We start from the raw sequence: 18429 nt of genomic DNA, 5'->3' as shown, positions 1-18429 counted from the left end.
GAGGCTTTGCCAGTTTTTCCTCCTTCATACCTCACTTGTGCTTTCCTCCTTCATGCCTTGACCAGAGAAATGTCTCTGTTCCTTCCTATATACTAGATTTTGTATCAGGGAGTGGAGCATCTCATTAATTCACCTGTTTTTAAAAACTGGCTTTTTAAAATTTTACAGAGTACAATGTTGTCATTTCTTTTATTTTCTTCCTAGTACATAGAAATATACTGTTTGCTAACATCCCTGGAATTAAAAAGTAACCCTACAATAAATAAGCCAAGATAATAGTGTTTTTATTTCTCTTCCTTTTTGAATGGAAACTTTTAATTATTGCCTAAAATAAGTAGATCTAATAATCTATTTTTATGGTGATGTAAAATGGTGCCCAAATGATCTAATATTCCAAGTTGCCCAGTTTCCCTCTCAAATGTAGCAAGATTTTAAGATATAAAAATGTCCTCCTGATACTAATTCTAAGACTCTTTATATTAACATTTTTCCTTTCTAGCATGAATATTGTAAAACCTAAATTTCAGAATGTTTTATGGCAGCAACCTGAAAACTTCATCTAAGATCTTGGGATTGTTTTTGCTATTCTTCCCAAATTTCATGCGACACCTTCCTTACTATCCTTCTTCAGAGAAGTAGCAGAAACACAGAGGAATTACTTACATACTCAAACATCCACTCATAAACTCCTTCACCAAACACCGAGTACCTGGTCTACCGAAGTGGTCAGTTTGCAGAATTTAAAAAAGACTTAATCTCTACTTTCAAAATGTTGGGGAGGAAAATTTCAAATAAATGGATGCTTATGACATAGGATAAGTACTGTGTTAAAGGATTATAGAAGGAAACACTGCAAGGGTCAGGAGCTAAGGCACCCTAGGAGGAATGATAGATACCTGCATCTTATTAGGTAAATAGATGTTTACACAAAGAGACGGGGTCCATATTTGACTATGAAGCTGTCAACAAAAAGCCAGGGCCCCATATTCTGATCTGGTCACTTGCTTTTAGTGCTTTTCCCAGTGTGTCGCTTTGGAAACCCAACCTAACAAAGGATGCTATTTGGTTCCAGGTGTGTGTGCCGTGGGGAAACCCATGTGCCTGCTCTTTGAATACATGGCCTATGGCGACCTCAACGAGTTCCTCCGCAGCATGTCGCCTCACACAGCGCGCAGCCTCAGTCACAGCGACCTGTCCCCAAGGGCACACATCTCCAGCCCTGGGCCCCCGCCCCTTTCCTGCGCTGAGCAGCTTTGCATAGCCAGGCAGGTAGCAGCTGGCATGGCTTACCTCTCAGAGCGCAAGTTTGTCCACCGGGATTTAGCCACCAGGAACTGCCTGGTGGGTGAGAACATGGTGGTGAAAATTGCCGATTTTGGCCTCTCCAGGAACATCTATTCAGCAGACTACTACAAAGCTAATGAGAACGATGCGATCCCTATCCGGTGGATGCCACCTGAGTCCATTTTCTTCAACCGCTACACCACCGAGTCTGACGTGTGGGCCTACGGTGTGGTCCTATGGGAGATCTTCTCCTATGGCCTGCAGCCCTACTATGGGATGGCCCACGAGGAGGTCATTTACTACGTGCGAGATGGCAACATCCTTTCCTGCCCTGAGAATTGCCCCCTGGAGCTGTACAATCTAATGCGTCTGTGTTGGAGCAAGCTGCCTGCCGACAGACCCAGCTTCGCCAGTATTCACCGAATTCTGGAACGCATGTGTGAGAGGGCAGATGGAACTGTGAGTGTCTAAGGTGGAAGATGTGCAAATAAAACACTGCCGTTTCCTCTCAGACTCTGGGAGCCAGAGGAAAACAGTGCCAGAGGCCCAACAAGACCTAGGTAGAAAGAACAATAGTAGATAGACATGAGTAGCATGTCATTTGTTTCTTAGGAAAAACAAAAACTGCGCAGAACTCAGATAGGAGGTCAATCTATTGAAAGTTAATGATTGGAAACACAGGCTAGGAATATGTCAGATAACCAGAGATAACTACTCTTCCTCATGGGGAAAGTTTGTATTACATATTGTACAGGAAAGAATGTCATCTGCTCTGTTCCTGAATTAGCTGGCAGCAGTGTATTACATTTTAATACTCTGCTGTATTACATTTTAATATGAAATGTGATACAGAGCTTCATTTTTAGTAGAGCTAATTCCTGTCCATTCTGGGAGTAGTGTATCTTCATGTATGATATTTAAATAAAACACAGAAAACTAAAAAGAAAAACACATTCATTGTCTCCCCACCCAAAGATGGCTGTTTGGTTTTTTACTGAATTTCTTTCTTGCACTTAATGCATACTTTGATATTTGTCTGTGACCTACAGAGCTATGGTTTACTTTATTGATAGGGGGTTTGTAAGGAATAAAATGAGCAGTCAGCAAGTCTTCATTCTTACTGTGATTTTTAGTTCCTTTTTGTCTTTGTGCTTCTCCTTCAAATGTTTTTCCTTTGTATGCACTTGTCATGAATTTAATCTACTTATTTTGTTCCTAACATTTTTCTGAAAAAAAAAATGTTTTTGAGTTTTATAAGTTTATCTTTTTCTTTGAAATTTTTATTGGTATCTTTTCTTTTGCTTTCATCTTTATTTCTTCCTCTTTCCAGGACTTTCTGCCCTTTTTCAGTTATTTAGCTATTTTTTTCCTTTTATTTCTTATATAAAGATAAGCACTCTGGCCGAAATAACTTTCTAAATAACATTGTGGACTGACTGATATTATATACCTTTTGCAATATATTACCATTTGATTTTGTGTTTACTTTTGAAGCCTCATATTTCAAATCTGTCATTCATTAATTTTGCCACAGTCTATTAAAGCTCTTAAACCATAGTTTATAATATGGGATTTCACAAAATGATCTTATGGCTTTGAGTTATTTTAGACCTGATGTTTTTGTGCCTTTTGACATTTCTTCCTTTTAGAAACCAACTTAATAGGCAGTAGAATTAATATAGTGTTGCTTACCAACTTTCTGCATGATAACCTATCTTTTTACATTTTATGATTCTTTTAGAAATACTCTGGGACTCAGATTCCTGTGGCGCTAGATTTTTCAGTGGAGCTCCACACAATGTGTCTTTATTTAAGACCAACATGAATGATCTGAGCATGAACCTATATTCTCCCGAGAAGCAAATAAACAGGGAAGAGGAAATAGCAGTCTACACTATACCTGCTTACTTTAATTTACACTAATTGGTAGTTAGGCAATGGAGAAATGGTCAGAATTCTTGAAAGCAGATTTTCCACTGTCTGCCGGAAGGCTCCACCTGCAACCTCCAAATCCACCTTCATGCAACTTGTCATCTTTGCTGGAAAACTTCCCATTTCTTATTCATAGTCACTCCAGGCAACCAAGACAAGCACACAGAAATTACCCAAGACTTTGTCCTATCCTTCACCCCTGATATTCTATCAGTATTACTTTCTAAAATCCTCCTGCTCACATTCCCTCCCCTTCAATTTGACTGCATGATACTCAAGCTCTATCACTGCCTACCTGCCTATTATCTAATCTTCCTCCCGTTTTAGGCCAGAGCAGATTCCATGGGCTATAACAATGTAAGGACCTGCCTATTCATAGTTCTGATTCATAAATAGGGAAGGAGGAAGTAGGATTGAGACCTAAGTAGGGAGGTGCTTTACATAAAAGTCCTGATTATAGTTCAAATTGAGTCAGGTACCCAAAGGGCTCAATGAAGAATAAGGCTGCAGCATGAGTTCAAAACAGAAAGCCAAGAGGCCAAACAAAGCAGAGAAATTGGAGAGGGCCACTGCAAGTCGAGAGTTTTCATGTAGATATCCAAGTCATATTTTAAATGGTTCACATATGTGTATCACATATGCTCTGCAAACTTCAAAGGTGTCTTCCGGTTTCATCAGCTGAGAAAGCCTTATTATAAAAGAAAGACATGGAAGTCAAGCCAATCAGAAAAACTACCCACAGAAAAGCAGGTCAATACAGTTACTAGAGTACCCACCATGTGGCTTGTACTGCGGGTGTCATGTTGGCCCTCAGAGCCAGGTTTCCATAGCCTCGGTTCTATTGTGTGCCACTTTGAGCTAGTCTCTGCTTTCCTCCCTTCTGCTCAATGTGTTCCCCGACTTCCCTGTCTCTTCCTCATGGCTTCCACAGGCTCCCAGGTTCTCGGTCTGTGTGTGTTTTAGGTTCTGATATTCAAGAAACCAAAGCCAAAAATGTTATAGAAATATAGGTAAATACAGTGAGTGAGGGAGCAAGCAAGTAAATATTATGGAACCATTCAACTTCATTAAAAATGATTGACATCTAAAAATAACAAGTACAACTCCCACTACAGTAGTAGTTATAATAAAAATAACACTATTTGACAGCATTTATTGAATGCTTACCATGTATATTCTAAGGACTCTAAATATATTAATTTAAACCGCACAGCATCCCTGTGTCATTGGTACTATCATCATGCCCACATTTTAGCTGAGCAAACAGGCACAGTGAGCCTGTGTAACTGGCCCAAGCACACAGAGCAACAGAGCCTAGCGTATGATCAAAGAGGCTGAGCTCTCAACCACCATACTGTGGTGCTTCAGTTTACAGAGAGGGAACCTCTGTGACTGTAAGGAGGTGATTTGTAATTTGCATGTACTATACCCCTTTTATTATTAACTTCATATCCAAGTCTTTATTGAATAGCAAAAAAGTATATTGTAGCATTGTCAATTTAATCAGAAAGTCAAGTAGATAGCATGTTTCTTTTTGTTACCTCTAAATGTATTTCCAATTTAGGTTAAGATCACTGTTATTTCCTTAATGCTTATCCCAAGGTTCTGTATTGAGGAATATGGACCCATTACTTACCAGTATTGTTTTCTTTTTTAAATAAATTTCCCATTGTAAAATCATTGTACAAACTCAAAGAGAGAGATGAGAGAGAAAGATACTCATCATGCCATTGTTAACAAGTGTCAGAACAGTGTGAGACACCAAGTCATCTTAAGTGGTCAACTATCAAGCATGGCAAGAGTACCAGAGTATATCACATAACACCAAAAAAATAAATAAATAAATAAAACCCGACAATTTTGGGGGGATTGTAATGGAGCAGAAAAAGAACAATTCTCACTTTGTAGTGTATTATGAACCTATTCCATGTCACAAAATAATCTTTAAAATATCCAATTTGATTTCTGATATTCCATTTTATGGCTATACCATAATTTAGTTTTTTCTTATTCTTTAACATTTGAGTTTTTCTAATTTCCACTATTATAAACAATATTGTAATGACCATCCTTATTTGGACATGGCCATAATTACCTCTTTATGGAAATGCTGAGAAAGATAATGTTTGGGCAAATGGCATGCACAATAGTAAGGCTTTTGTTATGTAGTGTCACATTCCCTAGAAATAGGGTTCTCATCTCTGCATTGCACAAGAGATCTCATAGCCCTAATCACTTGCTGTCAGAGAATTAATTTTCTATTTTTAAGAAATCTTTAGTTTATCTGGTTATAGAAAAATATATCATTTTAATTTTGTTTTAATTACTAGTGAAGTTGAATTTTTCTTGTTCCTAGGTCATTTATAGTTTTTATTTAGGGAATCACCTATGGTTCCCCATTTTTCTATTGTGTTATTCATTTTCTAATTGATTTATAAGACTCATTTTATAAACTGGTGTTATACTTTACACATGGAAAAAAAAGTATTTATACTTTCACCTTAAAATAACGTTTATAGAAGACCTTTGAACAACACGGGATTGAACTGCACAAGTCCACTTATACACGGATTTTTTTTCAGTAAGTACCTATACTGTTTTCTATGCAGAGGGCCGACTGCATGCATTGATTATACATCCTATAGGATATCTGAGCATCCACAGAGTTTAGGTTCCGCAGGGGGTCCCACACCCAGTCGCCTCATGGATACTGAGGAACAACCTAGGTATTAGGGAAGTCAGAAGTTATACATAGATTTTTAACTGGTGTGTGTGTAAGGGGAGGGAGTTGTCGTGCCCCTAACCCGCTCGTTGTTCAAGGGTCAACTGTACATTTTTATTATAAAAGCGATATTTGTTTACTTTTTAAAAGAAAAAACAATAAGCAATAATATATAATAATAATATATACAATGTATAATAATAAAGAAAATAAAAAATAGCAATCAGTAGTAACTAACATTAACATCAAGATAAGTATTCTTTCAGCCTTTTTCAGATAAGTAAATAGATTGGTAGGTAGATAGATGATTGATAGATAATTTTTAAACAAAAGCAAGATCATATCATTGTATTGTTTCAAGCTTTGCTTTAATCACTAAATATATCATTAATATCTTCCATGTCAACAAGTATTAAATGGCTAACGAGTATTCTATTATATGGACTTAATTAATATAACTATTATTTTATTGTTGGACATTTGGTTTATTTCTATCTTTCATTATAAAATATAATGTTTTGGTAATTAATCCTGTTGCTAAATTTTGTGAGCATCTATCTTAAATTGTGATTGTTTTTAGATGTAACTCCTAGAAATGGAATTTTTAGACTAAAAGGTCTATACAATATTAAAGCTTTTTAATATGAGAAATCACCTTCCATTATTTTATCAATGTTATACATCTTTCAGTCAAATACTAGTAAGTCCTTTCTTTCAAAGTCACCAAAATTGAGCATTAGCATTTTAATCATTGCCAATATAGCTTAAAATTTTTATTTTATGGTATATGCTTTATTTCTTTAAATAAGATAAGGTTGCACATTTTTTCAATGTTTTGGAGACTATATATTTACTCTTTGATTTGCCTCCTACTGTTGTTTTTCTTCCTATTGGATGTATTTTTTTCTTGTTGCCTTAGAAAAGCACTTTATATATTAAGGAGCAAAATTTTGTCATACATGTTTCACCTACTTTTATCATGTTAAAAATATATACTTCTACTTATCTTTCATTATTAAGATTTTGTTAATCAGGAAAGAATGCTAAATTTTCAGTCTGTTGAGATGATTGTGGCTTTTTCCTTAATTAATCTGTTAATATGCAGAAATGTATGAATTGATTTCCTAAAAAATATCTTTGTGGGAATAATCTCTCTTAACCAAATCTGATTTGTTAAAATTTATTTGCACCAATATTTATAAATTTATAAAATTAAAAGTTTATTATTTCTTCTCTATTAGAGTTTGGTGTCGGCATTATGATAGTTTCAAAACTTAAGAGTTTCTCTATAATCTTGATTACTTTATCTATCTACATATATATATATATATAAAAAGGCTAAACGACTGGCTGACCGGCTGACCAGCCAGTAGGTATGATGCACACTGACCACCAGGGGGCAGACGCTCAATGCAGGAGCTGCCGAGGGACAGAAACCTTGCAGGGTGCCCTCTCGTACTCCGGGACCCCTCTGGGGATGTCGGACTGCCAGTTTCGGCCCAATCCCCACAGGCCAGGCTGAAGGACCCCATCTGCCAGAGGGACCCTGCTCACTCTGCAGATGCCCTTTGAGCCCCGGCACTGCCCCAAGGTGTGGCTGGATGGGAGGGACTGTGGGAGGTTGGCTCCAGGGCATGGCCAGCCCATCTCACACAGTCCTGCCCCACCGGCCACCTTCTAATTAATTTCCTTTCAATGTGCACGGTTTCATGCACCGGACCTCTAGTTTTTAAATAATTGTTATTTATTTGTAAAAGCAATACATACATATGGTTCATAAAAAAAAAATTTGGAAGAAGGGTACAAATAAAAAAATAAAATTTCTCTTCCTATTCATTTCTGGTCCCACTTCATCCATTTCTGGTTTCAGTTCTTTGATGATTACTACTGCAATTCTAACAAACAGGTTTGAGTCTTTTTCTTAACTGATCAATTTAAAAGGGTATGTAATATCTCCCTTCCTAACAGGTGGGCATTTTACAACACTTTTACTCAAACCCCCTCTCTACTTCCTGAGATTTGTTAAATTCTTATTATCACTTATATTGTTTGTCATAACTTTAAAAGATTTTACTTAAATAAAGGTTACCCATTTATTCTGACTAGGTAAGATACAGTTAGAGCTCTCACACTTCCTTTCACCACTTTTTCCCTTCCCCTACACTCTACATCAGTTAGCAATACACCTGTTTTGGTGCTGTCAGTATCTATAATATTTGCATTTTGTTCTTCAAAAATTTAAGACTTGGGTATTAACTATAGGTTGATCCTAATTATGAAAAAGGGATGCAGAATAGCTACAATTGTGTAGCTATGTAAATATTTATGCATTGCCAAGTAAATAATGATATTCAGTTATCTTAATATGTTAATATTGTTGAATCTCCCTTAATTTTTTATTTCCCCTATTTCATGGATGGAATAGCACTTAAAATATCACAGAATTTTTATGCTCTGTTCTGTTTTTTATATTTTTTTCTCTCTCTTCTTTCTGCCTCTCCTCTTTCCTGCTTTTGTTCTGCATAAATGCCTGTTGATCTTTGATTTACCATATGTGATTACAAATTAGAGTTGTTTGGATTTATATTGGTGGCAGGAGTGGGGCTCCTTCGCAGTTTTGTTGCTTGTTTATGTATCAGGGCTTCTCTCTTCAGTGGGATGGCTCCCTGATCTTTGCACATGTGGTTTGTGGGAAGGGTATAGGCAAGACTGACTTAGCACTACGGTGTCAGGTGAATTTCCCGCCAAAATATAAGATGGCGCGGGCAATTATTTAGGTTTCCCGCGCAAAATCAGGGATTTTTATGATACCTATTACCCCAATGGGTATGAAACGGTTCGCATACGCAGGTAGGTATCTTTGTGAACGGCAAACAAACAAATATTTGGTAATACGCAGTTACAATCGGCCCGAGTTTACACGTTTCCCGCACTCCACCGCAAATCTATATGAACCGAGTTAAGACGGCTCCCGCGGAGTACGCGCAATTCACGCGAGCCGACTTAACTCGTTTCCCGCACTCCAAGTGTTAGAACCCCCCCAAATTGCCACGATAATGAAAGACTCTAAGGACACAGTACTTCAGTATATTTCACTTCTGGAAATAACTGTTATTCCTTCATCCTTTCCATCCCCTGTGAAAGTCTAACATTCTCCCCATATTCTACTCGACCTCCCTACTTAGGTTCATGGCTCACCTCAAGGGCCCTTCCCAGGCAAATCTTCCAATCTATTCAGAAAGCATTTGGGTGCCAGAGCTGGTGGTGGAACCTTGTGGTCCACGGTGTTCTATATACAAGTGTCTCATTGGCCACACTGACTGACCACTCACAGGCCATCCCTGCTCTCTGTTGATTCACAGCCTGTTGTCTTTATTCATGTGAAATCACTTCTTACCTCCCCTGACAGCTGGCTCATGTGTACTGCAGGAAGCAGTTTACATTTTCTGTGTCCTGCATTATCTCTCTATATAAAACCCTAATATGTGAATTGTCCCCACGGGAGTTTGACCAGGAGACCGATCGCTTGCTATGACATGCGCTGACCACCAGTGGGCGGTGCGGAACAAAGGAAGGCCCCAGCTGGCAGCAGGCAGCCAGGGAAGGGAGGCCCCAGCCAGCAGCCGGAAGGCCCCAATTGGCCCTGATCTCCGGCCAGGCCTAGGGACCCTACCCATGCACGGATTTTGTGCACCGGGCCTCTAGTTCATGAATAAGAACACTAAGAGACTTTCTGCTTTCCAAATATTTGTCAAACTCCTGGCACTTAGATTGGCTCCAGCAGGTACATAGATTTATTCTTTCTTATGCATATACATTCACTGTCACACCAGTGAATTCTTAGAGGAAAGGAAAGGGTTCAGTCTACCATTTTGATCAAGAATAGCTAAAATAGCTTGGGAATTATCTGCTCATTCATCCTTAATCTTCTTTGTTGGTTCTTTGTTTCCTCCCTCTTCCTGCCAGCCTCTTAATATTGGAACATGCCACACACAGCTTAGTCCTTGGGCAGCAACTCTCTTTTATCTATACACACCCTTAGTCATCTCCTCCAGTTGCAGGGCTGTAAGTACTACCTATGTGTTTATCTTTAGATCAAACCTCTCTTCCCAGCTTCATACTCACATTTCGAACTACCTATTATAGACAAAGCTTCAAATTCTCCTCCCCAGAGCCTGGTTCTCTGCTCTACTTATTTCTATGTGTGATCTAGGAGCAAAGCTGAAAAGATGCCTCACAGAGTGGTGTTGCCTTTCATGTCAGGGAGGAGTTGCAGAGCCTCTCCAGGATGAGTGCCCACTTCGTGTACTGGTGCTGCTGGCTTAGATACGCTTCTCAAGCGTGCATTTTGTGTCCATTTAACAGCTTCCAATACCCTCTCCCGTTCCCTTTACAGCTGGCTGATATTTACCAATTTTTCTCATGTGCCTGCTAGCCATTCCTGATTGGTGGCACTGATATGGATATTTCCTCTTTAATATGACCTATGTGCTACTCCAGGAGAACCTGGGAGGGGAGAACTCATTGCTGTGCTCATTCCTTATTGTGGGGAGGGTGTTGCCCTGTCTATGTGGGTTCAAATCTTTACAACAGACCCAGTTCAGGTCACCACTTTTTTACTTGCTTTACGTCTATTTAAGTAGCACAGTCACCAAGATACAAACACTTATAAGTCTGTACTGTGGTCCAGATCGCCATAAAAACAATGGCACTGCTCACTCTCCAAAGTGACTTTCAGTGCTGTGGGTCATTCCATATGCTGAAGGGCCAGAAACTTCATCGGCAGCAAAGAGTCACAGGCATGAGGGTCTGATTAAACAACAGAAATCTTGGCCAGTGCAGTTTTTATAATTACAAACAAAGCTACACATGTGACTAGATATTTGCCTTGCCTTCTAAAAGACCATGTCATCTGTGCATAAAGCATAATAAAGGTGAAGGAGAATAATTACACGACTTGTAAGCCTTTACACGTCTTCCTTCCTGGGTCCCTCTTAATTAAAAACTTTTAGGAGATTCAAAAGGGATGTTTTTTCTTATAAGCTTTGTCATCATACCTGTAATTACACAAGTAGCCATCATGACTCTCCTTTCAAACCACAGCCTCTGAAAAGTATGCACCATATTTAGAATTTTGCCCATAAGAGGAGAAGCCACCTGCACTAAGGTTATGTCAGAGAGATGGTAACCACAAAAAACACCAGACTTAGATATACACTATCATTTTCTGGGTGTGCGCTTAACTATTTAGAGCTGTGATTAAAATTAGAAGAGTTGGCCTGACATTGCTTTCTGACTTGCTTTTTTAGCAATGTTAGCACCATGGTGGTTAGTATAATACTCCTTGTTATTTCAATTGATGCTTTACTCAGCATGGACTAAACATATGATTTATTTATTTATTTTTTTTAATATATTTTATTGATTTTCTACAGAGAGGAAGGGAGAGAGATAGAGAGTTAGAAACATCGACGAGAAACATCGATCAGCTGCCTCCTACACACTCCCCACTGGGGATGTGCCCGCAACCCAGGTACATGCCCTTGACCGGAATCGAACCTGGGACCTTTCAGTCCGCAGGCCGACGCTCTATCCGCTGAGCCAAACCGGTTTTGGCCTAAACATATGATTTAATGTCAACTCCAGTTTTGCTATCTTGTTCTTTTAATTATTGGAACGCATTCTATTTAAGGATTTAAGGAAAGCCCATTGAGTGCCATGGCTTCACTCATTTTATCTTCGCTCATTTAAGTCACCTTCCCACTCAGAGCTCACCTTCTCAGGAAACTGTCAAAACCACCTTGGCCCACATCACTCTGCTCAGGCCACGTTATTTATGGATGTCTGAACAAGGAGCCACTCTGATTTCAGTCATTCCCCAAAGTGCTCTCAGAAGTGACAGGCAGTGAGCAATACAATGAGGAAGAGAGAAAAACTTACAGAATAGTGTTACTGAGAGAGCAAAAAAACCACAGGTAAATTTAATTTCTAAGAAGGCAGAAAAGAAGATCAGGAAATGCTTGAGGAGTTACAATTTTTCACATAACTTTTAATAATAAGCCTCTTTCCTTTTTTTTTTTTTCAAAAAAAAAACGTATTAATCACCATTGTGGGATATTGTTGCGGACAAAACCAGTTTCCAATTACGAGATCAGTTTTGCAAGGTTTTTATGAGAACAGTTTTTAATTTTTAAACATGAAAATTTTGAGAGGAAATATGCATCTAATCATCCAATTTTTGAGAAATTTGGAGAAAATTCATGTTTGTTTTTTATGAAAGATTTCTTTTCTTATTGCAGTAAATGTGAATTTTTCTGGCACTTGCCTAGAATTTACCATTCCTGGGTAAATCATTATATCTACAGCACAATCAGCAAGATGCTTCCAAGACACCATAGCTCTAAAGGAAAAACTATTAATCTTTTCTTTTGTTTGTTTTTTTAAATATATTTTATTGATTTTTTTACAGAGAGGAAGGGAGAAGGATAGAGAGCCAGAAACATCGATGAGAGAGAAACATTGATCAGCTGCCTCCTGCACACCTCCTACCGGGGATGTGCCCGCAACCAAGGTACATGCCCTTGACTGGAATTGAACCCGGGACCCTTCAGTCCGCAGGCCAACGCTCTATCCACTGAGCCAAACCGGTCAGGGCAACCATTAATCTTTTGACATGAACCTTTTATATTTAGATCCTATACTTTAAAAATCTACACTTGGATTTTCCCCCCCAAGATTGCCTTGTATTATTTAGTAACCTGCCAGTTTTGCATTAACAATAAATTTTGAAGGTAATCTTTATATTTTAAAAATAAACATTTACAACATTATTTTAATGGTTCTATACTAAACCATGATATGTTGCATAAATGTTATCTAAACACTCAGCAGGTAGAGTGGTGAAAGGCATGGACTCAGGAACTGACTGAGTCCCAGCAATTTACTTAATGCCTCAATTTTCCTCTTTTATAAAATAACTAGAGGCCCGATGCACAAAATTCATGCAAGGGGATTGGCCCTCACAGCTGCGGCAGCTGCCTCAGCCCTCACAACCCTGGCTTCGTCCGGAAGGTTGTCCAGCTCTCCCATTTAATTAGCATATTATGCTTTTATTATTATAAATAATAATAACTCCTAGTTAATAGGTTGTTGGAAGGATTAAATAGGTTAATATGTGGACAATGTTTAGGAAACTGCCTGATATATAGTAAATACTACAAAGGGCTTTGCTAATATAATTACGTCTAATTTTTGCTATGATATAGAAAGATGCCACCTCTATCCTTAGGAAATAGTAAAAAGATACATGCAAGAATATAGTAATAGAACTAAAATAATTGGGTCAGACTCAATGTATGTTGCAAAATCACATTCCAGAAATCTTTCAACACTTACACAACCAATAGCAATTTATGAAAGTACCTGTTTCTCATATTCTGGTTAACTTAGAATGCCATCTAATTTTCATTTTTAGCTGGTATGATAAGGGAGGAACTTTATCTTTTGTTTTAATTTATTTGTTTTTATTCCTGGAGACATTGTGGATTTTCTTCACATATTTTTATCAACTTTTTTTGTTCTGTTTTTGTTTTTAAATCCTCACCCAAGGATATTTTCCCATTGATTTTTAGAGAGAGTGGAGAGAGGGAAAGAGAGAGAAATACTGATTAAGAGAAACATATTGATTGGTTGCCTCCTGCACAAGCCCCAATCAGGGCCCAGGGCTGGGGAGAAACCTGCAACCGAGGTATGTGCCCTTGAACCTGGGACCCTTCGGTCCTCAGGCCGATATTCTATCCACTGAGTCAAACTGGCTAGGGTAGTTCTTTTTTTGAATTGTCAAGTTTGTTCTACTTCTTTCCTACTGATTGTCCTTCATCTGCTTAGTTTTAGTTTTTTTGGAGCTAGACTCCCTTTAATAATCATTATCTTTACTTTCATTGTAACAACTTCAGATTATTTTTCTCTGTGATAGGGTAAATGTCTTAATCTGATTTTCTAATTCATTACATCTTTTATCTAAAGGCTCCAATCCAAGTTTTACTGTTTCTATTGCATTATTTTAATTTTCATTTAATTATTTTTAATAGGTAATATATTCCCTTGAGTTAACACCTAAAGGTAATATAAATCTATACTGCAGACTTCTATTTCCATGAAGATGAAGAAGTACTTTTCCCTATTCCTACCACTAAATACAACCAAAACCCCTGAACACCATATATAGATCCAATATAAAAAGACTGTGAAGGATGGATAGAAGAGGGCAGATCAGCTAGGAAGAAGACAGACCCAAGGAATGACACAGTGGTGAGTTCCCTGGATTTTTCTTTTGCCTCAAATATCTCAGACTTGGCACTGAAGGACCTGGCAATTCAGAAACACCAATGGATATATGCCCCAAAAAAGCTCTAACTAAAGCCTGCTCTCTTTAGCCAAAGGACTAGGAAAAAGGCAGCTTAGCAACACAGAAAACTTTTAGACAATAATTACTTTTCTCCAGCCAAACACCATAGAGAAAACTGACCTCCACCCCACCCAGGCCAGCAAAGGCCAAATGGGGGCCTAGATTTCCACCCTCACCCGTTTATAAAAGGTGTTCAAACTCCTTCAGGAGTGTATCAGAAAAGACCAAGTTGAGTCAGGAGCTAAGACTTTCACGCCCACTGGGTTCTAAATGTGTGTAGAGGGAGAATTTAAAGCAATTATATAAAAGTTTCTACACTTCCTTTGAACTCGTAGGATGTTGATGCCAATAGACCATAAATTACACATATATATATAAGATAATACCTACAGTAAGCATAAAAAAACTATACCAAGAGATATACTTAAAAACACTTGATAAAATAAAATTATAAAAAAATGTTAAAGTAGCCCTAGTTGGCTTGGCTCAGTGGATAGAGTGTCAGCCTGCGGACTGAAGGGTCCTGGTCAAGGGCACATGCCAGGGTTGCAGGCTCGGCCCTCAGTAGGGGGCATGCAGGAGGCAGGCAATCAATGATTCTCTTTCATCATTGATGTTTCCATCTCTTCCTCTCCCTTCCTCTCTGAAATCAATAAAAATATGTTTTTAAGTCTAACCAATGGACACAGACACCAGGGGGGTGAGGGCATGAGTGTGGGGGGGGGGGGGGGCAACGGGGGGGGGGGGTAAGGACACATATGTAATACCTTAATCAATAACGAAAAAATATATATATATATGTATTTTAAAAAAATGTTTAAGTAACCCATAGGAAGTCAGGAAAAAGAAAATACGGAAACCAAACAGAAAGCAACAAATAAAACAGCAGACTTAAGCCCTAACAAATTAATCATTACATTAGTTGTGGGATTGTAATGTTTGGATGGGCTTCCAGTTCCAGATGGGAGAGGATGCGCATGTTTGTCTCATCACCTAGGGTCTCAGTGGGCTATATAATTTGATACATTTCTAGAAGATAGAAAGAAGATGAAGCCATGCTGGCAGAAGACAGAACACAGAAAACGAAAGGATGAGAGGGAGAAATCATTCTTCTTTGCTAAACCTTAGAGAGGCTAAATAGAGACTAGTTTTACTAACTAAAGTCTTATCCCTGTAAAAGGGGGAACTCGGGCCCACAGGTGGTGATCTTTCTGTTGTCAGTGCCTGGGCCATATCAGTAAATATTTTTATTACCACACCTAATAACAAATCTTTTTAGTCATTCCTTCCTCCAAACCATCCATTATTTTTTTATACATTCATTTTACAAATCGTTACTGAATAGCTACTAAGTGCTAGGCACTGCTGTAAGTGCTGGGGAAACATGGCTGAACAAGATGGACAAGGTCTTGGATGTGGTGTTTCCATTCTAGTGGAGAACAAACAATAAATGTGAAAACAAGGATATAAACAAGATAATTACATATACAGTGAGTGCTAGAAAGGCAGAGACATTGCACAAACTAGTGTATTTCTTCCACACGCTCACCACAAATAAATGTATCAGCAACCGCTTCGCTACAGCATGCCAAGGGCCCTCAATATTCCACCTACCCCGTGTAATAGTGCCTGCCACATAGTAGCTCTACTCTTGTCTGGATTATGTGACTCCAGAATCCGTCCTTATAGCATGCTTCCTGGAACCACTCCTGAGTCACTGCTTTAGGCCAGCTTCCGTAGAAGTCAAGCCTAAAATGATGATTCCTGTGCCAGTGACATACTGAGGGAGTGTTCTCAGGGGAAATCCTTAGAGAGGGAGGGAAGCAGAACTGAGCAGCAAACAAGATGTGCAAAGGGGTGATTTCAGCTGAAGGATGGCTCATCTTGACCTCACAGGGAACACTGGAGCATAAATTATACCACAGAGGTTGTCCTACCCGGAGGTAAGGGAGACTGAACTGTTATGCCTGTACTTTGGTCAACTTTGTGCTAGGAACTGTCCCTGGAGAGTAGGTGGTGGTGGTGGCAGGTAACCAACCACTCAGATATTGCCACATGAGACAGCTCCTATCATTGGAGGGCAATTCTCAGAGAAAGATGTTGGTATAGTAACTGGGGATGAGTTTCCAGGTGAAGGGGATCTGGGTGGGGCACTAAAGCACCAGCTATACCACTGTTGTTTTCAGCACTGCCATTCTAGGTTACAGAATTAAAGAAAATTCTGCTGGATGAAGGTCTTTTTCATGTACTTCCTAGCCAGTCTTCCTTCATGGATCGTCAACCATATTCACCTACTTGCAAAAAGAATTCTTAAAGTTTCTGACTTATAGATAAAACCCTTCCCTAGTTTCTTTTTTTTGTTTGTTTTACATATATATTTTGTTGATTTCAGAGAGGAAGGGAGAGGGAGAGAGAGAAACATCAATAATGAGAATCATTGATTGGCTGCCTCCTGTACACCCCCTACTAGGGGCCGAGCCTGCAACCCAGGCATGTGCCCAGACAGGGAATCGAACTGTGACCTCCTGGTTCATAAGTTAACATTCAACCACTGAGCCATGCAGGCTGGGCCCTTCCCTAGTTTCCATTGCTAATACTAGTACAATAGTCTATCTCGTGGATTTTTTTGTTTGACTCAGTCAAAATTTAGAACGAGGAAGGCATTAACACGTTAAGCCCCATGTCAGTCACTAGTTACTGACACTATAATTTCTGTCCGGAAGACAAAACAGGCTGGGAGCTTAACGTGTTAAAATCACTATCTGAAATTCAACATCTGTTTTTCTTGACTTCCTGAATTGTCAATTTGGAACTATTCCTTATTACTGGGTTTATTTTTATGTATACAATCATCTTGTTAAAGAATCATGACACAGTGTTTTATGTTGAATGCCTCCCTTAATACTGCTAGTAAATATGGCATAAATCATGGTAACAAAATCAATCTTTTAGGTTGGTCTAGGATCCTGCCTTCTGTTCTTATTGAAGCAGCAGCTGAACTTTGGGGGGCGGGGGTGAGATGAGGGTAAATTCTCCAAATTCAGCCGTCACTGGCTATAAAAAGAATGAGATGGAAATGGCCTCTTCCACTGTTTCTCTACACAGTACGAACAACACACTTTCAGCCCATTAGTTAAGTCTTCTTCTCTACAGGAAAGCTACTACTGATGACTAGTCATGGGAAATGTGCATTCTCCCAGGCTTCTGGAGTCCTCAAAGTGTCACAAATGCCAGGAAGAAGAAAAGAAAGAGGGAGAAGAAGCAGAGAAACAACTTCTATCCTCTTTATTATTTACAACCCATAGCACATCCCTGCCTTCTGTCATGGATGCAATCTTGGCTCTCCGTATTTTAGAAGAAATGGAGGTTTTTCTATTGATTTGATGAAGAATATTCCTGGAGGTCTATGCCTCTACGTGACAAAAATGCAAAAGGGGGCATGTCCCAGTTAAAGTTTGGTAAACTGTAACTCTTCCTGTTGTCAAGGATTTCACATCTTTTCTCACCCTTGAGAAAGCTCTCAAAGCAGACTTGACAATGTTTCACAAAGACCACAAAAGGACATGCTCAGAAAGGAAAATTCCAAGTTTGGCACCAAACAATGTAATCCATCCCCCGGCACCAGTGAGTCTCACTCAGAATGAATAATCCACAGCACAGCCCAGTACCAACCTCAGATCTAGACAACAGGGGGCCCTGACTTGGGTCCCACAATTTAGAGGGCATCACTCTGGTCCTTCTCCAGCTGTGACCTTCCTCATGGAGTAAAAGGAACCAAAGAGACATACTTACCTAGAGCCTATATCCCTCATTTCACACTATCTTCTAGGTATCAGATCCCCAGAATTTCAGTGATGGTACAGGCCCTTTCCTGAGTCCCTCCACCTCAGAGTGGACAGTTCTTCTGGTATGCACACCTCCTTGCTGGGGGGTGGGGGGGCAGGGGGAGGACTAGCCAAGAAAAGTTGTTATGAAAAGAATTAACACAACGTGTGCACAATATCCTTAATGTATTGGGCAGACCCAGGAATAGAACAAGGACGACGGTCCAGGGCCCAGCTCTTCCCAAGCCAGCACATTCCAG

The 18429-nt window shown here is 39.2% G+C and overlaps 1 protein-coding gene across 5 annotated transcripts in view; it reads left to right on the top strand.

The window, feature by feature from the left end:
* MUSK (muscle associated receptor tyrosine kinase) overlaps positions 1-1755 on the top strand; it is a 64270-nt gene extending 62515 nt beyond the window's left edge. For all 5 annotated transcript variants that reach the window (XM_070430089.1, XM_070430087.1, XM_070430086.1 and 2 more), the window contains one exon: positions 1073-1755. In XM_070430089.1, coding sequence (XP_070286190.1) covers positions 1073-1755 — 683 coding nt within the window. The remainder of the gene's footprint in view (positions 1-1072) is intronic.
* Positions 1756-18429: the final 16674 nt, after the last annotated feature.

This window comes from Myotis yumanensis, unplaced genomic scaffold (genome assembly GCF_028538775.1).
Source record: "Myotis yumanensis isolate MYYU_CA2020_CCGP unplaced genomic scaffold, mMyoYum1.0.hap1 SCAF_12, whole genome shotgun sequence".
In the NCBI taxonomy this organism is placed as follows: Eukaryota; Metazoa; Chordata; class Mammalia; order Chiroptera; family Vespertilionidae; genus Myotis; species Myotis yumanensis.
Note: the sequence above shows the minus strand (reverse complement) of the source record. Positions and strands in the feature narration are given on the sequence as shown.